The 26,435-nt window shown below is 50.3% G+C and overlaps 1 protein-coding gene across 1 annotated transcript; it reads right to left on the bottom strand.

The window, feature by feature from the left end:
• Nucleotides 1-4,374: 4,374 nt before the first annotated feature.
• LOC119319534 (BAG family molecular chaperone regulator 5, mitochondrial) lies at nucleotides 4,375-5,418 on the bottom strand. Its single transcript, XM_037594006.1, has one exon. It carries the CDS (start codon nucleotides 5,166-5,168, stop codon nucleotides 4,578-4,580), a length of 591 nt encoding a protein of 196 aa, XP_037449903.1. The 5' UTR covers nucleotides 5,169-5,418; the 3' UTR covers nucleotides 4,375-4,577.
• Nucleotides 5,419-26,435: the final 21,017 nt, after the last annotated feature.

Raw genomic sequence — 26,435 nt, 5'->3', positions numbered from 1 at the left:
TCTCATGGTAGATCAACTCTTGTAATACTCATATCATCAAGATCAATCAAGTAGGACGTAGGGTATTACCTCCATCGAGAGGGCCCGAACCTGGGTAAACATCTTGACCCCCTACCCGAGATCCGCCAGTTTTGACACCGACAATCATCTTATAATGCTACCGCCGTACTAAGCAAAATAAGATGCATAAAAGATAAACATCACATGCAATCAAAATATGTGACATGATATGGCCATCATCATGTTGTGCCTTTGATCTCCATCTCCAAAGCGATGTCATGATCTCCATCGTCACCGGCTTGACACCTTGATCTTCATCGTAGTGTCGTTGTCGTGTCGCCAACTATTGCTTCTACGAATATCGCTACCGCTTAGTGATAAAGTAAAGCAATTGCATGGCGATTGCATTTAATACAATAAAGTGACAACCATAATGCTCCTGCCAGTTGCCGATAACTTTTACAAAACATGATCATCTCATACAACAACGTATATCTCATCACGTCTTGACCATATCACATCACAGCATGCCCTGCAAAAACAAGTTAGACGTCCTCTACTTTGTTGTTGCACGTTTTATGTGGCTGCTACGGGCTTCTAGCAAGAACCGTTCTTACCTACGCATCAAAACCACAATGATTTTTCGTCAAGTGTGTTGTTTTAACCTTCAACAAGGACCGGCCATAGTCAAATTCGATTCAACTAAAGTTGGAGGAACAGACACCCGCCAGCCACATGTGTGCGAAGCACGTCGGTAGAACCGGTCTCATGAACGTGGTCATGTAATGTTGGTGTGGGCCGCTTCATCCAGCATTACTGCCGAATCAAAATAAGACGTTAGTGGTAAGCAGTATGACTATTATCGCCCACAACTCATTGTGTTCTACTCATGCATATCATCTACGCATAGACCTGGCTCGGATGCCACTGTTGGGGAACGTAGCATGCAATTTCAAAAAAAATTCCTACGATCATGCAAGATCTATCTAGGAGATGCATAGCAATGAGAGGGGAAGAGTGTGTCCATGTACCTTCATAGACCGAAAGCGGAAGCGTTAGGTTAACGCAGTTGATGTAGTGGAACGTCTTCACGATCCAACCAATCCAAGTACCGAACATACGACACCTCCGTGTTCAGCACACGTTCTGCTCGATGACGTCCCTCGAACTCTTGATCTAGTAGAGGGTCGAGGGAGAGTTCTGTCAGCACGAAAGCGTGGTGATGGTGATGGTGATGTGATCTGCGCAGGGCTTCGCCTAAGCACTACGACAATATGACCGGAGGAGTAAACTATGGAGGGGGGCACCGCACACGGCTAAGAAACGACTGTTGTGTCTTTGGGGTGCCCCCACCCCCGTATATAAAGGAGGGGAGGAGGAGGAGGCCGGCCAGGGGCGCGCGCCATGGGGGGGGGGATCCTACTAGGAGTAGGATTCAGCCCCCCTTTTTTCCTTTCTTTCTTCGGAGGGAATATGAAGGAGAGGGAGAGGGAAAGGGAAGGGGGGTCGCGCCCCCTCCTCCTTGTCTTATTAGAACTCCCTAGGAGCCACCCCTCGCGGGCTTCCCTCTCTCTCCCTTAGGCCCGTGCTGGCCCGACACTTCCCCTGGGGGTTCCGGTAACCCCTCGGTACTCCGGAAAAATACCCGAATCACTCGGAACCATTCCAATGTCCGAATACTACCTTCCAATATATGAATCTTTACCTCTCGACCATTTCGAGACTCCCCATCATTTTCGTGATCTCATTCGGGACTCCAAACAAACTTCGGTCACCAAAACACATAACTCATAATACAAATTGTCATCGAATGTTAAGCGTGCAGACCCTATGGGTTCAAGAACTATGTAGACATGATCGAGACACATCTCCTGTCAATGACTAATAGCAGAATCTGGATGCTCATATTGATTCCTACATATTCTTCGAAGATCTTTATCGGTCAAACCGCATAACAACATACTTTATTCCCTTTGTCATCGGTATGTTACTTGCCTGAGATTCGATCATCGGTATCATCATACCTAGTTCAATCTCGTTATCGGCAAGTCTCTTTACTCGTTCCGTAATGCATCATCCCGCAACTAACTCATTAGTCACATTGCTTGCAAGGCTTATAGTGATGTGCATTACCGAGAGGGCCCAGAGATACCTCTCCGATACACGGAGTGACAAATCCTAATCTCAATCTATGCTAACTCAACAAACACCTTCGGAGAGACCTGTAGAGCATCTTTATAATCACCCAGTTACGTTGTGACATTTGATAGCACAGAGGTGTTCCTCTGTTATTCGGGAGTTGCATAATCTCATAGTCAGAGGAATATGTATAAGTCATAAAGAAAGTAATAGTAATAAAACTAAACGATCATTATGCTAAGCTAACGGATGGGTCTTGTTCATCACATCATTCTCTAATGATGTGATCCCGTTCAACAAATGACAACACATGTCTATGGTTAGGAAACTTAACCATCTTTGATTAACGAGCTAGTCAAGTAGAGGCATACTAGGGACACTCTGTTTTGTCTATGTATTCACACATGTACTAATTTCCGGTTAATACAATTCTAGCATGAATAATAAACATTCATCATGATATAAGGAAATATAAATAACAACTTTATTATTGCCTCTAGGGCATATTTCCTTCATCATGGTATAGTCTCACATAAGCATTACGTCCACGATAAGTAGACCGTTAATCCAACTGCATCTACTACTATTACTCCATCCCAAGACCGTTATCCAGCATGCAACTCAAAGTGTTAAGTTTATAAGAAACAAAGTAACACAATAAGTAAGATGACAAAATATAGACTGAAGAAAACCTAGCAATAAGATTGACCCCATCATTTTATCCTTTGTAGCAACAACACAATACGTGTCTTCGTCCTTTCTGTCCCTGGACAAGATCGCCGCAAGATTGAACCCATTACTATGCACCACTCCTCTAAAGAACTACTCTTTTACATTGGCCAGAGAAGACTCATAGATCGGAAAGCATACATAGCTATAAAATTGCACAGCAAAGAAACTTATTTTCATTGTGTATATATAAAGCATGTTTCGAGAGAGTCCTACGATATGACAGATCCTACGAAATCATGTGATCCAAGACCAGGTAGAATCCATGTAGGGTCACGATCCAAATTGTTGAATCCTATACAAAACTGCAGAATGCTGACTCTGCTATGGACTATGTGCGATTCCTCTAATTTCTTATATGAGCAGTTTATTTTGTTGTAGCAGAATAATACAATGTATGTGACCGCAATGAAGATGAAGCTAACAATGGATCCAACGAGGATAACAAATATGATCATATTTTTACAAGAAAACTTCCAATTTATTCATCAACTGTCAAGGTAGTACAAAGAACACCAGAAGTAAAATTACATCCAGGTTCGTATACCACATAGTGACGACTACAAGCACTGGAGCGAGCCAAAGACGCGTCACCGTTATCGCCCCTCCCTCATCGGAACCGGGCAAACATTATTGTAATAGATACTCCGAAAGTTGTCGTGATAAGGCCCAATAGGACCCGCGCACCAGAAAAACAACCGCCGTTGATGAAGAAAAGTGTAGATTGGAAGGATCTAGCATGCAGACACATGTAAGTAGAGAACGAAGACGGGGTCCAAGCGGATCCACTGAAAACAGACGCCGACCTGATCCATGAGATCCGTCGGAGACCCACCTCCACACGCCCTCGTCGATGCTAAAAGCTCCCCCTGAATGGGGGCTAAGCAGGGAGGATCTTATTCCATCTTCAAAAAGCTGCCATCGCCTCGTCTTCCTGAGCATGAGACAAACCTAACAAAACTTAAAAAAAAAACCCGCCTACAAACGAAGCCCTCCCGTCAGCAAAGGTCGAGATTCACCGCGCCATCATGGTCCAAGAACTATAGGAGACGAGGCGGACATCAGCGGTGCCGGCGAGAGGCAAGGAAACCCTAGCGCCTTGGTCAGAGGAGGCTAGAGCTGAGGGGCACGGAGTCGTAACAATATGAATTGACCAACGTGGATAAAATAAGCTGAGGGGTAAGTTTTCGGTGAACTGCCAACGCAAAGCCAGATTTGTCTCAGCTACATAAACCGGCGAGATACGATTTTGCATTGCGAAGCCTTCCTGATTTTCTGAACCGAACCAATTTCCCTTTTGACATTCATACAAAACACAAGGCCAAACCAATGAGTCTAGCTCCATTCAGCTACATTCATCCTTTGATTCCTTTGCATGCATTATTTTGGTTTGTTTGCCAACATTTTGGCAGGGCAGCATCAAACCAACCAGATCCAGAAAATGAGAGTTTATGGACCTATGATCCATATCGAATTTTGGATAAAATAGAATAGATAAAGAGAACATAAAACCACAAGAACAGTGCAACAGAATGGTACAATGTCAAACAAAATCCCCAGCTCAAATGCAACCAGGCACAGGCACCAGCAAAGTAGAGTATATATATGTATATCACTGTAGGTATTCGTTCCATGTTCATATATCATCCACGAAATACACGTACGTATTTATACGCGGTATACTACGATCTCACAGTCGCGGAAGCGCGCTAAAGTACCCCGAAAAACCTGCCCCAGCCACTCCTCCTCGCCTCCTCCTCAGCGGCCGCTGCCGCCGGCGGCGGCGGCGCAGCCGGCGCCTCTCCGACGCCCCAGATCCCCTCGAGAACCTGGGCCAGGCTCGCCGGGACGCCGTAGGTGTCGGCCTCGGGCGCGGCGAGCACGGAGTCGAACACCTCCTGGAGGCCGACGACGCGGCGGCTGACGGCGCGCCGCGCCTCCCGCACGGCCGGGTCGTGGCCCGGGACGGCGTCGAGGCGGAGCAGCACGGCCATGAGCGCCTCCGAGAAGCGCGCGCGCTCGCGGTCGTCGCCGCGGACGGCGTCCACGGTCTCCTGCCGCCGGAGCAGCCGCTCGAGCCGCGTCGCCTCGGCGTCGGCGGCGCGCACGGCCGCCACGTGCCTCCGGACCCGGCGGCTGCGGAACGCCGCCTGGATCCTGGCGGCCGCCGCGTCCTGAGGCGTGGTGACGGGGATCCGGACGGTTCTGGCGGGCTTGCGCGCGGCGGGGCTGGGGCCGGGGCCGGGGTCGCCGGCGGCGAAGAAGAACTGCGAGGCGGAGCTGTAGTGGTAGGAGCCCATGCCGGCCGCCCTGGGTCAGTAGAGCGAGGTGAGGTCCAGTGTGCTACGGAGGACAATTTCGTGGGATCTGTGGGTGCCGGGCGTCGCACAGACCCGCGGTCCGGTCCACGCCTGCGGCGTGTTTCTTTGGGGGCAGGGCGTGTTTTCCTCGTCTCTTTTTCGGTGGCTTTTGCCGCACCACTCTAGCTCGAATTCGATACATATGCTTTTTGCTCGGTGGATATACATTGTCTTGCGCAGTGTGGCTACAGACGGGGGCCACCGAGAGACCCCGGCAGAGTGACACAACCCAACGGCCCGACGCACCGAAAGGTGGAAAACCCCAACAGCGGCCGGAAAGGACACCCGAGAAGTATCCGGAAACGTGATCCGCAGCCCCACATGCAACAGAATCAGCCTCGCCCGCCACCGGCGATGTCCGCCGAGCGCGCTTGCTTGGCCGGGCGCTCGCAAAGCATAGGCAAATCCCTAAGGCCAACTTCATCGTGCGATCTTAAATGCGGAAACGCTCCTTCGCGAGCGAGCGTCGCAACGAGCGATCTCGTTTCCTCGCATTGTCGGAAGCCGATGGCTGATGGGCCTACCCATGAAGACGCATCAGCCCACATGTGCGCTGGACCCCCCTGCTCTCTCTCGCCCGTAAAACTTAATCTCACCGGCCCCCTGATTTCAACGGGCGGGGCCCGGGGTGGGGCCCAGATTTACTTTAAACAATAGCCCAAGACTTGCTAAAACGGGCAAGTGTGGCCTGTCGGAATTCGCGCGTCGCAGCGGGCACGCGCGAGATAGACTCCCTCTCTTAAATGAACGTCCGTTTTATTCAGATTCTGTCTGTTTGGATAGAGATTTAGGATTGTGTTCGGACGTGTTCTTAAATTAGGTGGCTGTGCGCCTAGCGCGCGGCCGCATCCATTTGCCCATCCTGTCCGCGTCTATTTAAAAAAGGAGCAATATTTCAAATATCAAGCCCTAGTTCACGGTCCCAATTCATCACGCCGGCAACAAAAGTCAGCGGCCTACACGTCCATCGCCAGGGGCCGGCAACACAACCAGCCTCCAAAATGAATAGTTGTCCTCGCCGGCAACATAGTCGGCATCCAAAATGAATGTTTTCTCGCCGGCACACTGCCAGCGGCCCAGCGGGCGGGCGACACCCATGCCAGCCTCCAAAAAGAACGGCCACGCCGAACGGACGACCTAGTTCAGGCCTTCGGCGTCGAGCATCTCCTTCTGCCTGGCCTCGAACCAGGCCCTCGTCTTGTCGCTCATCTTCGACAAGTCCACGCTCATGATTGCAAGGACCACCTCCTTCGCTTTGGTGGCGGCATTGGTGGCCTCGATGTCGAGCTGCCTCTGCCTGGCCTTGACGTTGTCGGCCTCGATGTCGAGCTGCCTTTGTCGGGCGGCCTCTTCCATGTCGAGCTGCCTTTGCCGGGCCGCCTCCTCCATGTCGATCTTCCTCTTCTTGGCCGCCTCCTCCATCTCAAGCTTCTTTCTTTGAAGGTTTAGGTATTGCTTCATTTGCTCGTCCTTGCTTTGCCGCTTCTTCTGGTCCCTCGCATCCTTTTGAGACATCATGCCATGCAAAGTGTCATGCAATGCCATGGATGAGGCATCACGTATGTCATCAACCTTTGAGTTGGTCTTGCCCCTCGGCCTCTTCAACGCCTCGCCATCTCCACCTCCGGCGAACTTGGCCGTCTTCAGTCCTCTCTTCCTTTGTAGTTCACAGTATTGGTCCTTGAACTTAGGGCAATTGTTGATGAGCGTCCAACAATGCGTAAGAGTGAATGACTTGTCATTGTGCCGGGCCTTGAATGCCTCCAAAGATTGAAATGCCTACGACACATGATCAACAAGAAGTGAACATACAAACATATACAAGGCCGTAGCAAGGAAAGGGCTAGGAAGAGGAGAGCATACCGTGTCCCCAACGCCGAGACCACTCACGGGCCGTGCTTGAACGCTCTCAAATGCGGCTTGATACTTGTTGAACTCTTGTTGGATGAACAACCATCTCTTTTGAATCGAGCCGATGCCACGATTGCTTGTAATTTGGTAGGGCTCGAACATCTTCCTTTCATTGAATGTTTTGTGGACTCTCCTCCAAAAAACAAGCCCTTTTGTTGTGCGCCGGTCCTCGGATCTTGGCTAATCTCCATCCAAGCTTGGCAAATCAACTTGTCCTCATCTTGTGTGTATGAACCCGTGCAAATGCTCTTCCTCTTCTTTTGTGCTTCCGCTCTTTAGGTGAGCTCGTCGATGGACAATGGTTCGCCACTAATATCAACGTCATTGCCTTCTTCTTCATCACCATCACCTTCGACATAGATGTCATCGTCTTCATGCCACGAGTCACCATGGTCGTAGTCAGCACGGTCGTCGGCCTCTTCATCGGGAACGTACTGGGCGCGACCATCCTGACTTTGGGTCTCCTCGGGGTCGTAGGCACGACCATGCCCACCCTCGAAGATCACGTCCTCCATGTGCTGGTTGTAGAAGGGGTCGTCGACCGTTGGCGTTGGGGTTGGCATTCCCTCAAACAAGACGCGGGGGGCCGACATGGTGGCTGTGAACGGTGCCCGTGCCTGCTTTCTTTGCATGTCGACGGACGACCGACCGCCGCTGATGGACCCAGGCGTGACATTGAGGTCAATGACAGCCGCGGGACGCGGTGTCGACGGCGCGAACAAGCCCACATCCGGCGACCCCGAGAAACGGTATTGCTGCCGAGGAGAGCTCACCACGCCGTAGCTCTATGTATTCTCCCACCGACAGGCGGGCCAGGGGAGTACAAGCGCGCGTGTCCCGCCCGTCCGCGCGCTGTTTGTTTCACCCCAAAACCGACATAAACTTGGGCCGGGGATGGGTCGAAAGCGGAAAAAAGTCCGTTTGCGCCCGCGCGCTGGGCCGTCTCGTTTGTCCCTTTTACCCCAAACGGACGGGGGCGGACAGGATAGGGTCACGCGGTGGAGTTGGCCTAAGAGCAACCTTAATGGGACGAGCCATTTCCTCCGCCGCCATCCGTTTGGGTCGGCGCGGATACAAAAGGTGGCCTAACGCGTCGATCCAAATGGACGCGGGTTCGTTTTTCGTCCGCGGACGATCCATTCCTGGTCCATTTTTGAGTCGGATTTGCGTCGGCGCGGACACGCGACGGACGCGTGCAGGCTTGCCTTCTTCTCTCCCCGGGCCCGCTGGTCGGTGGCACATTGGCCTCCTCCCTCACCCCTAGCCAACAACAACCCTTGCCCGCCTCCTTCGTCGCCGCCGCCGCCGCCCATTTTTGCCGGCGACTCTGCCAGCTACCGCCGCCTCCACATCCGCCCAGCAACGCCGCCCACTCCCTGTCGCTCGCCACTGCCTTCTTGCCGCCGGGGAGCAAACTGCTTCCCACCGCCACCCCCCACACCACACAGCCGTTAGCGATCAAGAAGCCGCCTCGCCGCCCCAGCCAGATCCGACCAGCACGCTCGTCGGACACCGGCCCACTCGTCGGACGTTGGTAGGGCAGCTAGATGGTCCGTGCGTGCCGCGACTCCCTTCGCCGGCCGTCTCCTTCTTAGACGCCCGCAAGCCGTTCGACATTTTGCCAAGGTATGAAATGGACTTCGCCGACGAGTTCTTTTTCCACAATTTCCTTTGCGACTCCGATGATTCATTGTCCCACAAGGAGGAGATATTAGCTACCGTGTTGGTCCATTACCACCTCAACAACCAGCGGCCATTGTTCCGTGGCTCCATTCCGGGCCATCTTCCGGCGTTGAATCACAACCGAGAGAGCGGGCATTTCCTTCTTTGGAAGGACTACTTTGATACAACAAACCCGTTGTTCAAACATAAAAAATTCTGCCGCCGTTTCCATATGAGTAGGCATCTTTTCAACCGTATTAGAGAGGGGGTGGTCGGCTATGATGACTATTTTGAGTGCAAAGAGGATGCCGTCGGCAAGATTGGTTTCTCCTCCTATCAGAAATGCACTGCCGCCATCCGAATGCTTGCATACAGAGTGCCCGGTGATCTCATTGACGAGTACGTCCGTATGAGCGAGTCTACATGCCTAGAGTCCCTGTATAAGTTCTGTAAGGCTGTTATTGATGTGTTTGGCCTGAGTACTTGAGAGAGCCGACAGCTGAAGATACAACCCGTTTGTTGGAGATGAATGCAAGAAGGGGCTTCCCAGGGATGCTTGGCAGCATAGACTGCATGCACTGGGAGTGGAAGAACTGTCCTTCTGCTTGGCAAGGGCAGTATAAGGGCCATGTCAAGGTTTGCACTGTCATACTAGAGGTCGTGGCGTCTCAAGATCAAGATCTCTAGATCTGGCACTCTTTATTTGGCATGGCTGGATCACACAATGATATCAATGTGCTTTAGCGCTCGCCGATGTTTGCTAGGCTTGCCGAAGGCAACAACCCACCGATGAACTTTGCCGTCAACGGCCACAACTACGACAAAGGATACTATATGGGTGACGGTATCTATCCTTAGTGGACCACTATTGTCAAGACAATACCCAACCCTGTCGGAGAGAAGAGGAAAAGATTTGTCCAAGAGCAAGAGAATGCTATGAAGGATGTCGAGTGTGCCTTTAGTATTTTGCAATCTCGATGGGGCATCGTTCCGTATCCTGCTAATACTTGGATGATATGCAACTATCCCTGGGTGGTTTTGGTAATTCCTAACAACATATAGCTCATTGAGCTAATGCTATTCCAAGATAAATATTTCAGGAAAGCTCAATGTTCGGCATGGCATGGATTAGAAAGTGGACCCTTCAAAATGCTGAGGACAAAGGATTGGCTCAAGCTCAAAGCACAAGACTCTACATTTTCTATTTTAGTGATCCAAGATCACATTAAGTCTATAGGAAAAGCCAATACTATTAAGAAGGGATGAGGTGTTGCTTAAAGAGAATCTTGCTCAAAATGCTTAGTGGTATGCTCCAAAACCCTCCACTACTTTCTCACTTCCACATATGTCCTAAACCAAATAGTCCAACTCGGCCCCACCAAAGTTTCTCATCCGGAGCCACCGAGTTCAGTTGACATAGCCATTGCCAGAAACCCTAATCAATTCGGTCTCACCAATAGGGATCTTGGTCTCACCGAGATGGGGTTGCAAACTCTCTGTTTCCCTTTGTAACGTTTCGGTCTAACCGAGATGAGCGATCTATCCCACCGAGATTGCAATGCAAACTCTCTGTTTCCTTTTCGTAACGTTTTGGTCCAACCGAAAGAGCGAATCGGTCCCATTGAGTTTGCCAGACCAACTCTCTGTTTGGCTATTACCAAAATCGGTCTCACCGAGTTTGTGTAGTCGGTCTCACCGAGATTATGTTATGCCCTAACCCTTATGGCATCGGTCCCACCGAGTTGACCCATCGGTCCCACCAAGAATCCTAACATTCACATTTTGAACTAAGTGGGTCCCACTGAGTTTAATGATTCGGTCCCACCGAGTTTGGTGATTTGTGTGTAACAGTTAGATTTTGTGTGGAGGCTATATATACCCCTCCACCCACTCTTCATTCGTGGAGAGAGCCATCAGAATATGCCTACACTTCCAATACACATTCTCTGGGAGAGAACCACCTCCACTTGTGTTGAGGTCAAGATATTCCATTCCAACCACATAAATCTTGATCTCTAGCCTTCCCTAAGTTGCTTTCCACTCAAATCTTCTTTCTACCAAATCCAATCCTATGAGAGAGAGTTGAGTGTTGGGGAGACTATCATTTGAAGCACAAAGAGCAAGGAGTTCATCATCAACACCCATTTGTTACTTCTTGGAGAGTGGTGTCTCCTAGATTGGCTAGGTGTCACTTGGGAGCCTCCGACAAGATTGTGGAGTTGAACCGAGGAGTTTGTAGGGGCAAGGAGATCGTCTACTTCGTGAAGATCTACCCTAGTGAGGCAAGTCCTTCGTGGGCGACGACCATGGTGGGATAGACAGGGTTGCTTCTTCGTGGACCCTTCGTGGTGGAGCCCTCCGTGGACTCGCGCGACCGTTACTGAGGGAGTCCTGGATTAGGGGGTGTTCGGGTAGCCGGACTATACCTTCAGTCGAACTCCTGGACTATGAAGATACAAGATTGAAGACTTCGTCCCGTGTCCGGATGGGACTTTCCTTGGCGTGGAAGGCAAGCTTGGCGATGCGGATATTCAAGATCTCCTACCATTGTAACCGACTCTGTGTAACCCTAACCCTATCCGGTGTCTATATAAACCGGAGGGTTGTAGTCCGTAGGCAATCAACTCCATACACAACAATCATACCATAGGCTAGCTTCTAGGGTTTAGCCTCCTTGATCTCGTGGTAGATCTACTCTTGTACTACCCATATCATCAATATTAATCAAGCAGGAGTAGGGTATTACCTCCATCGAGAGGGCCCGAACCTGGGTAAAACAAAGTGTCCCCTGTCTCCTGTTACCATCCGGCCTAGACGCACAGTTCGGGACCCCCTACCCGAGATCCGCCGGTTTTGACACCGACATTGGTGCTTTCATTGAGAGTTCCTCTGTGCCATCACAATCACGAAGGATGCCTTCTCCTGTCTTTAAAGACGGCGCCATTGCTAAGGGAGCCTTGGCTGTCGGCCAAACCCTCCGGCTAGGTGGTTTCCTCATGACCGCCTATTCGGCTGTTGCGCCGACGGTGACCTCTCGGGTCATCAAAAGCAACCTACACGTCAGCTCGGAGCTCGTCGAGCAGCTAGATCCAATGGAGCTCTCTTCCGTAAACGAGCTCTTGGATCGCATCGCTGCCCTGGGGGTCGCTACGGATTACGACCAGGTTGGGCTTAAACCCGATCTAAGAGAAATTAACTCTCCCCAAGTCACCCACGACGTTGCTGTGGTAGAGGCGCAGTGCGGCGATCCTTCATCTATTTGAAGGACTAGCTACGTCCGAATTCCCAACCCCTCCAAGCCGGATACCCGTAGAGAGGAGGATGTAACTCAAGACCTGAGCTTAGGATCAGGCAACAGGATAGATTCATTGGACAACATCCAAGAGTCCGAACTTCAGAGTTCGGAAACTCTTCGGCCTCCGAATCTTGGATTGGGTGAGGTTTCAGGTTCAACGACACCCGCCCACCCGAACATAAGCGATCTCTCCCAAATTAGGCAGAGGCCCGAGGAAACAGTACATCATTACTGGGCCAGATTCCTCCTGGTTATGAACAAGATAAAGAATTGCCGCAGGGAGATGCAATCTCAATTTTCTACAGTAATTGCACGGATGAGGGAATCCTTAACGCCGTAAGTCGTCGTGATATTACACGCTTCACTGACTTGGCGTCCATAGTACAAAAATACTACGCGATGGAAAGCGCCTGGAAAACCGAAATAAAATTTTGGGATAATCCGGCCTTGAATAGTAACCCCGTCCGAACTAAGAGGGTGCATCATCATAGGACACCCGGGATAAACACCAAAAAGCCAAAACCCTCTACAGGGCATGGAACCGTACTGGAAAGGTGGCTTGATGGACCCTGTAGAATTCACAGTACAGAGGACGCCACACCAACTCACAGCCTCAGAGCATGTTGGATACTCCGGCAGGTGGCCAAAATTGGCGAGGTCCTCTTAATCCTGGAGGCCGCAGAAAGCCAGCCCGAGGACACCAGTACCGTTCTCATAGTCTTCGAGACTTTAGCATCAAACAATGTGCGAAAAAGAACACTCCGCAGCCTCGCCGAAGTCTATCAAGTTGCAACAATAAATCCATGGAGCGACACTGCTATTACCTTCAACGCAAGTGATGGACCTAAATTTCGAACAGCCCGAGCACCAGCCGCATTGGTCCTCAGTCCCATAGTGGACGGCTTTCGCCTCACCAAGGTTCTCATGGACGGAGGCAGCGGACTGAATCTCATTTATGAGGAAACCCTTCAAAAAATGGAAATAGACTGGAACCGCGTCGAGCGAAGCAGCACAACCTTTAGAGGAATAATCCCCAGTCGGGAAGCGCGCTGCACAGGAAAAATCACACTAGATGTGGTGTTTGGCACGCCGGATAATTACAGGTCCGAAGAAGTCATGTTTCAGGTGGCCCCATTTAAGAGCGGACATCACGCTTTACTGGGACGGGAAGCATTCACAATCTTCCAAGCAATACCCCATTACGGGTACATGAAGCTTAAGATGCCCGGGCCGAACGGAATTATCACTCTAGCTAGTGATCCGGACGTAGCACTCCGCGCCGAAAACAAGACGGCCGCATTAGCCCTCGAAGCACTATCCGAAGCCTTAGCGGCCGAAGAACTGACTGCGCTGCGCTCCACGGTTAACAGGGATGATGTGATACTCGATAAGAGATCCAAATCCACATCCTTCAAGCCAGCTGACGAAATAGTCAAATTCCAGGTCCATCCAACGGACCCTAATAAAACAGCTTCCATCGGGGCACGAGTGAACCCTGATGTAGACGCCGCACTGCGAGAGTTCCTACGAGAGAACTGGGACATTTTTGCCTAGCACCCTTCAGACATGCCAGGGATCCCACGCAGGCTGGCCGAACACAGCTTAAATATCCTAAAAGGATTCAAACCTGTCAAACAAGCCCTTCGGCGTTTTTCCGAACCCAAGAGACAGGCTATGGGAGAAGAGCTAGCCAAGCTATTGGAGGCCGGATTCATTAGAGACATAAAACATCCGGACTGGCTAGCAAACTTGGTGATGGTACCAAAGAAGGACAAATCCTGGCGCCTATGTGTCGATTTTAAAGACCTTAACAAGGCTTGCCCAAAGGATCCCGTAGAACTCCATAAGCCCGCGGAGAAATGGGTGAATTGGAAATCCCAGTCCCCTTATTAGATAGGGGACGAGGCACACCCGCTCTCCTTTAGAAGGATTGAGGGTGCTCTCCGCTTGTTTTCCGCCATTATAGGTGGCGAGACCGGCTCGGATCGGGACCATGTATGCCTGAGGGAGGAATCCCTTGGCCTGAAGTGACGCTAACTTGCTATGCGGGATGGTGCAACTCTCCCAGTCCCCGGGTTTGGGACCGGAGGGGCGAGGGGAGGAGCTGCGACGGCTGCTCATGATGGAATGGACCTTTGCTAGAAGTGCTCTGATGATAACTCGCGGAAAGGAGAAGATGTGGTTTGGACCTAAATCCCCATCCCGTTAAATAGGCGGCTCGTTTATACGGCTAGGGGTGTGGATGTAAAAACGCCCCGGCCTTTTGCATTTGTTTGAACACGTGGAAGACGACCATTATTGGGCATGGAAGCCGAGGAGCACTACATTACAAAAATCAGACATTATTCCTACAGGTACACAAGATTTGGAGAAGAACCCGCCTTGCAATGCCGAACAATCTGCGCGCCGGACTCATCATCATTGAAGCCTGGTTCAGGGGCTACTGAGGGAGTCCTTCGTGGGTTGAAGTCTCCATCAATGTGGATGTATGATAGCACCACCTATCGGAACCACGCCAAAAATCTCAGTGTCAACATTGTGTTTGCTCCCTCAAACTCATCCCTTTACCTTCATATGCAATTGTTTTACATTCCGCTGCTATACTCTTAGAATTGCATGTGTAGGTTGATTACTTGTTTGTGCTAAGCTGCTAAAATCTGCCAAGAACTAAAATTGGGAAAAGGCTAGATTTTTATTTGGTCTAGTCTAATCACCCCTAGACATACTTCCGATCCTACACTGGAGCACGCAGAAACTGTGGGAGGTGATGACTGCTTGTGTGATCATGCATAATATGATTGTAGAAGATGAGCGCCCGGAACGTCTGTACGATCAAGGCTTTCAGTTTCAGGGTGAGAATGTTGTGCCTGAGCATGGAGTAGCGGCAACGTTTGAATAGTTCACCCAATTTCATGAAGACATGCGTGATTGGAAAACTCACGTGCAACTGCAAAATGATTTGGTTGAGCATATGTGGGCTCATGTTGGCAACCAATAGATGTATCTTCTTTTATTCGTTTGCAAAACTATGTGAAACATTTTTATTTGTATTCAGCTTGTAAAACTATACTATTTTATTATGTAAACTATGTTATTTGACAATATGTTTGAATGCAAATCAATGTAATATTGGGCCGTCAGCCGGTCATGCCGGCACATATGGGTCCGCGTGTTGGGCGCGCTGCCGACCCATATCAAAAACAGGGCGGACACCTGGCGGGCGGCCGACCCAAACGGACAAAAAGCGGATGAAATCACCGTCCATTTGGGTCGCCCCATTGGAGTTGCTCTAAGGTCATGTTCGCCTGACCAGACGGCAGTGGCGTCTTGACGCTGTACGATTCATGAAAGCGTTCTCTTGATTACTCGTGGTATGTTTGGTGTTGGAATCGAAGATCTCGAACGTTTTGGTAGTTTGGGTTGTTCCTTATGGCGTGGGCATCTGGGGTGCAATGTACAACATCAGAGGCGCTCTCTTCATTGCTTCTTCCTTCGGCTTGGCCAGGTCTTGCATTCCACTTGCCGATTTTTTAGGCACCTGAGGTGGGAGGTACGTTGATCCGGTCAATCTTGGTGTCGTGGTCATGCGGCATTGGTGCCTACTGTTGATCATAGCGTGCTCTAGATGCCTGGCATCTCGTCTCTTTGCCTTCTTGTCTAGAGTTCGAGCTTACAGAGTTTGTGTTGTCTTGTATACCTCTATGTTCTTCTCACACCTAATGTGGTGCTCCCTTATTCTCTCTCACCGTTGTTTCTCTTCTACATATCAATGAAATGATACGCAAACTTTGCGTATTCACGGGAGGATTACGAAGATTTCCTAGCCAATTAGGAAATTGCGTAACCGTACTTGTTTTGAGAAGAAGCTTATTTGATCCTTGCTAAAATTATTTGCTATGTATGCTGGTTTAGGGCATCTCCAACGCTGACCTCTAAAATAGACAATATATTTGTCCGCAGATAGTGATATGAAAGTCGGTCATACAACTGTATTCACATATATTTCAAAGTGAATTCGAAGAAACAGGGTGATTTTCATGCAAACATGATGGTTTTCTTTTAAAAAGGATCAAATTCATTACATTTTTGACATATTTCAACCAAATAAAAGCGGACGACACATTTTAAAACCTAGTCTAAATCTTAGCCGGCAGTGGAGGCGTGTGTGTTCCACATCCTCTTCCCCATGTCCAGCAAGCTCAAAGGCCGTGAGCTCCAAGAAGTGAAGCTGCGGGAGGGGAAGAATAGGATGTGGAACGCAACCCACATGGGACGCCAGACATGGCCGCAACCCACATGGGACATCAGACATGGCCGTAGCCCACATGGGACACGAGACATGGCCTCGCCCGTGTTCCACCTCCTACTCTTCACTGCTAGAGTCCATCGTGTGGACGTCGCCAGATGTGGATAGGTTAGTCTCGTGGCTGCTACGGCCGTGCGTGAACTGCGCGAGCAGCATGATCGACTTGGAGCTCGCGACATCTTGCACCTATGGCTCCTTCTGCATCGATCTTCACGAACGGGGCGTCCCTCTCTGCCCGCGAGACGCGCAACCTCCATCGCTTGTGTCAGATGTCACGGGTGCCGTAGATGGACTTGTACAACGCCACTGCTCATCTAGGAAGCTTGAATCATCCTCCACCATGGTCGCGATGACATTGTCTTTGGCCTGCTCGTTTTCGATTTGTCCCTCCATGAGTCGGTGCTTGTCCATGAGCTGAAGGTTGTAGCATTGGTCCTCCTGCGTCTATCGGAGCACTGACACCAGTGGCATTGGCTGCTCTTTCGCCAATACGACATTGAAGTGCGCATGCGCCTGCTCCAAGGTGAAGCCGGCATGGACCAATGCGGGAGGTGGCACGGACTCATCGTCGGACGCCTCATCCGCTTCGTCATTGTTGTTGGCCTCCGATGAGCTCACCGGCAAGCCAGTCTCTGTTTGCCTCGCACGGGGGGCTGTCAGCCAGCCATAATGCCGATCAGCTCCTGCTTTTGTTTCGTGGGGAGGCTCTCTCACAACTCTTTATAGCTCGTGGTCCTGGCGCATGTGATGGATGCAGGAGGATCGGAGGGGAGGTGGCACGGTGCCGATCGTGTTGGGCTAGGACACGTATAAATAGGGGGCACCGGGCAGGTCAAGGGGCGGATTGTGTAAATGTGGGCGGCAGGTTTGTTAACCACCGCGCTTGTTTAATGCTGACAGGCGGACGGATGGGAAGCCGGTTTGAATGTGTAGAAAATCGTCATGTACCGTCCAGTCAAGTCTCTTTGGCATTGAACAGGCACAGAGAACGGGACATGGCGCGAACGGCGCTCTCGACGATGTGCTGCTTCAATGATGGCTCTAGCGAATGTCCGAGTCCGCTTTGGTCGGCATGAATGCGGCGCGGGGGAGTGAGGTGCATTTGCGCGGGAGAAGGAAAATGTGTTTGGGTGGGACTGGGGGTGTTGGATGTGTGTGTGGCAATGGTCCTAACACCCACAAAGGCCCCTCAGTTTGCATCTAGTTTGCGGAAAAGCGGACAATCGGACAATTTATTGGACTAATGGGATACCATGTGAATGAAATATGCCCTAGAGGCAATAGTAAAGTTGTTATTTATATTTCCTTATATCACGATAAATGTTTATTATTCATGCTAGAATTGTATTAACCGGAAACTTAGTACATGTGTGAATACATAGACAAACAGAGTGTCCCTAGTATGCCTCTACTAGACTAGCTCGTTAATCAAAGATGGTTAAGTTTCCTAGCCATAGACATGTGTTGTCATTTTATGAACGGGTTCACATCACTAGAGAATGATGTGATGGAAAAGACCCATCCATTAGCTTAGCACTATGATTGTTTAGTTTATTGCTATTGCTTTCTTCATGACTTATACAAGTTCCTATGACTATGAGATTATGCAACTCCCGTATACCGGAGGAACACTTAGTGTGCTATCAAACGTCACAACATAACTGGGTGATTATAAAGATGCTCTACAGGTGTCTGCAATGGTGTTTGTTGAGTTGGCATAGATCGAGATTAGGATTTGTCACTCCGATTGTCAGAGAGGTATCTCTGGTCCCTCTCGGTAATGCACATCACTATAAGCCTTGCAAGGAATATGACTAATGAGTTAGTTGCGGGATGATGCACTACGGAACGAGTAAAGAGACTTGCCGGTAACGATATTGAATTAGGTATGATGATACCAACGATAGAATCTCGGGCAAGTAACATACCGATGACAAAGGGAACAACGTATGTTGTTGTGCGGTTTGACCGATAAAGATCTCCGTAGAATATGTAGGAACCAATATGAGCATCCAAGTTCCGATGTTGGTTATTGACCGGAGAAGTGTCTCGATCATGTCTACATAGTTCTCGAACCCGTAGGGTACGCACGCTTAACGTTCGATGACGATTGGTATTATGAGTTTATGTGATTTGATGTACCGAAGGTTGTTCGGAGTCCTGGATGAGATCACGGACATGACGAGGAGTCTCGAAATGGTGGATACATAAAGATTGATATATTGGACCATGTTGTTTGGACACCGGAAGTGTTCCGGAGAGTTTCGGATAAAACTGGAGTGCCGGAGGGTTACCGGACCCCCCGGGAAGTTAATGGGCCACCATGGGCCTTAGAGGAGAGAGGGCCGGCCACGAGGTTGCGCGCGCGCCCTAGTCCTAATTGGACAAGGGGTGGGGCGGCGCCCCCCTCCTTCCTTCTCTCCCCTTCCTCCTTCCTCCCCCTCCTTGTTGGACTAGGAAAGGGGGAACCTACTCCTAGTAGGAGTAGGATTCCCCCCCCCCTTTGGGTGCGCTCCTTGTGGCCGGCCGTCCCCCTCCCCCCCTCCTTTATATACGGCGGAGGGGGGCACCCGATAGGCACACAAGTTGATTTCTTAGCCATGTGCGGTGCCCCCTCCACATTTTTTCACCTTGGTCATATTGTCGTAATGCTTAGGCGAAGCCCTGTGTCGGTAACTTTATCATCACCGTCACCACGCCGTTGTGCTGACGAAACTATCCCTCAGCCTCAGCTGGATCTAGAGTTCAAGGGACGTCACCGAGCTGAACGTGTGCAGATCGCGGAGGTGCTGTGTGTTTGGTACTTGATCGGTTGGATCACGAAGACGTTCGACTACATCAACCGCGTTACTAAATGCTTCCGCTTTTGGTCTACGAGGGTACGTGGACACACTCTCCCAGCTCGTTGCTATGCTTCTCCTAGATAGATCTTGCGTGATCATAGGATTTTTTTTGAAATACTATGTTCACCAACAGTGGTATCAGAGCTAGGTCTATGCATATATGTTAGGTTTTTTTACATCTGTGCCCCTGGTTCCTTAGCTCTACTCATTCATCCCCACGCTCTTAACTTTTGCTCAATTTTCCCCACTCCCTTGCCAGAAACCCTCATAACTGGGCACAAAAGATGTTGCCGTCGGGTCAAAGGCTTAACCGTTAACTCTGACTAGTGGGGCCATGCTGGACTACGTCATCCGTTCGAGATGACAAGTGGGGCCGCATTGGGTGGTGTCGCTGTTGGACCGTTGGGCCGTCCCTTGCATTAAACGTATGCGTGCGCCGCCAGGACAGAAGCCTGCTATGCATGCACCCAGCAAACCCTCCCTGCATGCGTCGATCGAGCCTGCATGCGCCGATGCCATGATCCCACGATGCGTCGACCGAGCCTGCATGCGCCGATGCGTCCGCCACGATGCACTGACCGAGCAGCTTTCTTGCACGCCAGCCGCCACGGATGCAGTGACGGTCACTGCCGCTGGTTCCTCTCTTCTAGATAGGTGGCTACATATTTGTGGCTTGTGTAAAAAAAGATCCACTCCCTTGCTTAGTTGTACGCATTCATCCCTACTAACAAAGCTTTCTTGCATGCACTAGGTGGTTACTAACAAGGGAACCCTACTAACAAGCTGAGCTCTCTAAGAACATAATCAACAAATATGTAGTCCCAATATGTAGATAGGGCCAACAAGCCCATAGCACGACCACATAACTCAAACTAGGAAGAACTTAATAATAGAATAGATAGAAAACTTAATAATAGAATTTAAGAAAAGGGCCAACAAGCCCAAAGCAACTCCAACATAGTTCAATTACAACTTAACATAAAATACAATAAAAAGATAGAGGGTTTAGAAACCTAGCCGCCGCCTTCTCCACCTCGCTCCTCCTCCGGGCGCCCTTTTCACTGCTCCTCCGGGGCGTTGTCGATGGGGTACGAAAGAGTGTGCATGTGTGTCGCGCTGGGGAAGATGTTGTTGTACTCCATGAACCTGTTGTGGGTGGTGAAAGCGATGAACTCGGAGCCACACCAAAACACCCGGCCGAGGAGGTAGAAGGCGTCAAATGTGTCGGTGAAGTGGGCAAGGAGAGCAACCACCACCCAATTTTGGATGACCTCCTCGACGCGGAACATTGTTGGAGATCCCCTCAAGAGGTGGTGGTAGCCGGACGCGAGGAAGAACTTGGTGAAGTTCCTTGCGGCCCTCAGCCTTTATATCGCCCACACAAGTAGTGTGCGATCAACGTACACGCCGGTAGGGTAGAGCCTCTCCGGCACGGTGGGTGGGAAGCGGTAGGTTGGTCCGGTGTACTGCATGGCTGAGGGATGTGCAGAAGACAGAGAACGGGTCGAAGAGCAAGAAGGGCAGATGGATGAGGGATGGCAGGGGCAGAGGGTGGCTTAAATAGCCGTAATGCTATGTGTTATTTGGCAGTGGCAATAACGGGGTCAAATGTGAAGTAACCCATTTTCAAACCCACCGCAACATCGGGAGTGTACACGCATGGGAAACGGTGGTTTGAAAAAGAAGAAGAAAAAGAAGCTAATTGCACGCGTGGGAATCCGTGGTCATATATATTATATGAACAAAAAGAGACAATTTTTGAATAGTTTGTGGCCATTTTGCATGATAAAAATAAATTTGGCCCTTAAATATTGGTCATTTGCTACGCAATGTCAATTGATTTCAAACTATGAAAAAATACAGAGCCAACATGTTCACAAAAAACAGAGCAAACAATGCAAAAAATGATGCAAAAATACAGAGCCAACACGTTCACAAAAAACAGAGCAAACGATGCAAAAAGGGACGCAATTCGATGGCCCAACCAGAGTTTGGTTTCCTTTTGGGCCCAATAACGTTTTTTTTCACGGAGTCAGTGGTGGGCGAGCAGCCGAGCACAACGAATAGGATCGCCTCTCGTGGATCGCCTCACGATCCAATGATGCGGAGCCATCCTTGTGATCCAACGGCGCAGAGCCTGCACACAGCCAACCCACCTAGTTCCTTCTAGAAGGCCAAATCTGAGGGCTCGCTTGGCGCGAGGGTATGATCAGACGGCTGACATTGGGAGCTAGGGTTAGGCAAAACCCCGCGGGTTTTTGAGCTGGTTGAGGGAGTCCTGGATTAGGGGGTATCCGGACAGCCGGATTATATCGTTTGGCTGGACTGTTGGACTATGAAGATACAAGATTGAAGACTTCATCCCGTGTCCGGATGGGACTCTCCTTGGCGTGGAGGCAAGCTTGGCAATACGGATATGTAGATCTCCTTCCTTGTAACCGACTCTGTGTAACCCTAGCCCCCTCCGGTGTCTATATAAACCAAAGGGTTTTAGTCCGTAGGACAACAGACAATCATACAATAGGCTAGCTTTTAGGGTTTAGCCTCTCCGATCTCGTGGTAGATCAACTCTTGTACTACTCATATTATCAAGAACAATCAAGCAGGACGTAGGGTTTTACCTCCATCGAGAGGGCCCAAACCTGGGTAAAACATCTTGTCCCCTGCCTCCTGTTACCGTCCACCTTAGATGCACAATTCGGGACCCCCTACCCGAGATCCGCCGGTTTTGACACCGACATTGGTGCTTTCATTGAGAGTTCCTCTGTGTCGTCATCATTAGGCTTGATGGCTCCTTCGATCATCGATAGCGATGCAGTCCAGGGTGAGACTTTTTTCCCCGGACAGATCTTTGTATTCGGCGGCTTCGCACTGCGGGCCAACTCGCTTGGCCATCTGGAGCAGATCGAGAGTTACGCCCCTGGCCATCAGGTCAGATTTGGAAATTTGAACTACACAACCGACATCCACGGAGACTTGATCTTCGACGGATTCGAGCCCTTGCCGAGTGCACCGCACGGTCACGATGAGCATGTCTTAGCTCTACCATCGGACAGTGTTCGGGAGATCGCACCGGCGACCGCTCCGACCCTCAAGTTGGAGCCAATTGCACCATCCAGTGACGGGTGGATAGACCCCGCCACGGAGGCCACATTCTCATCGGCGACCGAGCCGAGTATCGACCTTACCCTTCACGAGAGCCGTGATGCCAAACTGCCGGATTCTTCCCCGGCCATGGACTCTGAACCGCCTGCGCCCGTGCCTACCGGATCCGACTGGGCGCCGATCTGAAGTTCACCTCCGCAGATATCTTTCAGCACTCACCCTTCAGCGACATACTGAACTCATTAAAGTCTCTCTCCTTGTCAGGAGAGTCCTGGCCGAACTATGTCCGATAGGATTGGGGTGCGGATGACTAAGAAATTCGCCGCCCACCAACCGCCCACTTAGTAGCCACTGTTGACGATTTGACCGACATGCTCGACTTCGACTCTAAAGACATCGACGGCATGGACGACGATGCAGGAGACGAAGAGGAACCACTGCCCACAGGGCACTGGACGCCCACTTCATCATATGATGTATACATGGTGGACGCACCCAAAGAAAACAATGACGAAGAGCGGAAGGACGCAACGAAGGGTTGTTCCCTTGAAAAGCAGTCAAAGCGGCGGCGTAAGCGCCAGTCCAAATCCCGCCTCGGCAGAAACAATGATCATATAGACCCAACATAGAGCAAGGTGGGCCAGCGAACGACAAACACGGCATTGAACCATCGTCCGACCACGTCAACACGAAGAGTCAAACCGAACAACCCAACTCCGTCGAAGATAATAGTCCGGATGACATCACACCGGACAGGCACCCGGAGCAACAGAATACCCATCAAAGGCTTGTTGCCACTGCGAGGAGTCTGAAAAAGCAGAAGCAAAGGCTCAGGACTGCACAAGACACACTCAGAATTAGATGGAGTGAAGTACTCAACACCGCAGCGAAGGACGGCGGTAATCGCCACAGCAAGAGCTATTCAAAGCGAAAGCTACTACCTGAATTCGATGAGGAGGCCTTAGATCCCCCGCAATCAAAAAACAAAACGGCAATCCTGTCGGATAGACGACCTCGTGGCCAACATAGAGTGGCAAACGACGCCGCACATAAGCCAGTACGCGATCCACGTGAGGGCTCGCATCAAAAGTACGGCGCAACCAGATCCATCTATGGGCCACGCAAGCGCACTCCAGCACGCAATGCAGCACAACAAACATCCCAGCACCACGGTACACCCAAATACAGGGGTGCCGCACACCCCCTATGTTTCACCGATGAGGTGCTGGACCATGAATTTCCAGAGGGATTCAAACCTGTAAACATAGAGGCGTATGACGGAACGACAGACCCTGGGGTCTGGATTGAGGACTACATCCTCCATATCCATATGGCTTGAGGAGATGATCTCCACGCCATCAAGTACCTAACCCTCAAGCTCAAAGGGCCAGCTCGGCACTGGCTTAAAAGCCTCCCCGAAAACTCCATTGGAAGCTAGGAAGAGCTCGAAGACGCTTTTCGGGCAAATTTTCAAGGGACCTATGTCCGACCTCCGGATGCAGACGATTTAAGTCATGTAACTCAACAGCCCGGAGAGTCAACCCGAAAGCTTTGGAACAAGTTTCTCACTAAAAAGAACCAAATAGTCGACTGTCCGGACGCCGAAGCCTTAGCAGCTTTCAAGCACAGCGTTCGAGACGAATGGCTTGCTAGACACCTCGGCCAAGAAAAGCCGAGAACAATGGCAGCATTAACAAGCCTCATGACCCGCTTTTGCGCGGGCGAGGACAACTGGTTAGCCCGATGCAGCACCAGCGACCCAAGTACATCCGAAGTCAGGATGGAAACGGGAAACCACGACACAGCAAAAACAAGCGCCGAAATAAAGAAGACAGCTCGAAGAGCACGGCGATAAACGCCGGATTCAGAAGCTCTCGTCCAGGTCAGCAAAAGCTGCCCTCCAAAGGCGACAGAGACGAACTGTCCAGCCTAAACAAGATTCTGGATAAAATATGTCAGATCCACATCACCCCCGATAAACCTGCAAATCATACCCATAGAGAATGTTGGGTCTTCAAGCAGTCCGGCAAGCTCAACGCCGAACACAAGGGGCAGGACACACCAAGCGAAGACGAGGATGAGCCTCGCAAGCAAAGCAATGGGGAAAAGAAGAAATTCTCACCAGAAGTCAAAGCAGTAAACGTGTTACATGTGACAAAGGGGAGAAACAAAGCGGCATTCCTAAAGACACATGCCCCAAGGCCTATCACCGCGGGGTTCTGCCACTGGTCGTCCCAACCGATCACCTTTGACCATCGGGATTACTCGGCAAGTATCCGACATGCAGGATGGGCTGCCTTGGTGTTAGACCCGATAATTGACGGATACCACTTCACACGAGTCCTGATGGACGGCGACAGTAGTTTAAACCTGATATATCAGGACACAGTCCGCAAAATGGGGATAGACCCAACAAAAATTAGCCATAGCAATACTACCTTTAAAGGAGTAATGCCAGGCCCAGAAGCCCATTGCATGGGCTCCCTGCTACTAGAGGTTATATTCGGCTTTCCCGATAACTTCCGCAGCGAAAATTTAACGTTCCACATTGCTCCATTCCAAAGTGGCTATCAAGCACTACTCGGACGCGAAGCTTTCGCTCGCTTTAACGCAATACCGCACTACGCTTCTCTCATGCTTAAGATGCCCGGTCCACGTGGCATCATTACAGTAAATGGAAATATTGAGCGCTCCTTGCATGCAGAAGACCGTGCGGCCGCCTTGGCAGCCGCACACTAAACGGCCTCACCAACTAAAGCATTTGACAGGTCCTTAAGACCACGGACACGGTTGGACGAGTCCGGTGCAGCTATATGTAATTGATACAGGTTTGATGGATATACCCCTATTACAATACAAGGGGTTCAACGCACGCAAACAAGTGGCCATTAAGCTCAACTTTACTCATTTTGAACTGTATATTGTTTATTTAGTATAACCTACCTTTTGCACAGCAACTTTTCAATTAAGTTCCTCTGTTTTTCAGATGACCATCGTGCTACACCCGTCCAGAATACGGCACAACGGAGACACAGGCGCAGACGTGCAGCAGGGACCCGTTCTAAGGATTCTTTTTAGATTAAGACCATGCGTAAACCTTTTTTACTGTCTCTTGTTGATACACATCCCTCAGATTCTTAGTACAATTGAGAAGGATGCTGACGTATTGGCATGTGGCCACATCAGAATATTGCACGTACCTGGACAACAGGGGCTTCTTACAAAGGGCACTGTTTAGGCCCGGTTTACATCATAAAGACCGAATACCTTAGGGAGTGTTCGGCGTCGCGAGTTTGGCATTATATGCATCAGCTCCGAATCATGGCTTTGGTAAAATGTTGGGTTTGCCCGGCTCGTGTGTTTTGCTGCCTTACGTTCCGCTCTATCAGCTAAGGCGGCACCAGGAGAACTACTGCGATTATGCCCTGGTTCATCCGGACGAGCACCTTAGTAGAGAAAGCCAAAAAATGGCTGTCATGATATAGCGTGAGACTGGTCAACCACTCGATGACCTAGCGGAATCTTCGGGATTCCTCCGCCTTAATGAAGGGCCGTTTCCCGGCCAGGCATCTACGCACCCCGAATCCGGATGAGCGCAGAGCCACCAGGGGCTATATAGTAGCCCCACTGTCAAACTCCTCTGGCTAAGTGAAAGTGTTAAAGCATTATAGTCCGATTGCCTAGTTCGCTGCGCTATCACCTCCTTAATGGACCAAGACATTGAATCAAGTGTGAACATGCATCTTCTGCGAACACCCCCGCATTATATGCGTGGGGGCTGAAGCCGACGACTGCCATCTTTCAGGTTATATACATATATACATAAAGGGCCGCACAGGAGGCATCATAGTACTTTCGGGTAAAAGTATAAATATAGCCTTGATAAACTCAATAAAACATTATTCTTACAATGGGAATACATGTCACTTAAACATAATATTCTTCGAGCACTGAGCCTCTATCAAATGAGCGTCTTCAAGAACTTCTTCAAAGTAGTTTTCGGCAGCCACTCGGCCTATGGTCGAACCCTGTGCCACAACAGTGGTGGCATCCATCTTCACCCAGTATGTTTTGACACGGGCAAA

Source organism: Triticum dicoccoides, chromosome 6A, assembly GCF_002162155.2.
Source record: "Triticum dicoccoides isolate Atlit2015 ecotype Zavitan chromosome 6A, WEW_v2.0, whole genome shotgun sequence".
NCBI lineage: Eukaryota > Viridiplantae > Streptophyta > Magnoliopsida > Poales > Poaceae > Triticum > Triticum dicoccoides.
This window is presented reverse-complemented; position numbering and strand designations above follow the sequence as displayed.

Bases quoted from the DNA above. Each gene is read 5' to 3' on its own strand.
- LOC119319534 (XM_037594006.1), bottom strand. From the start codon at position 5,168: ATGGGCTCCTACCACTACAGCTCCGCCTCGCAGTTCTTCTTCGCCGCC.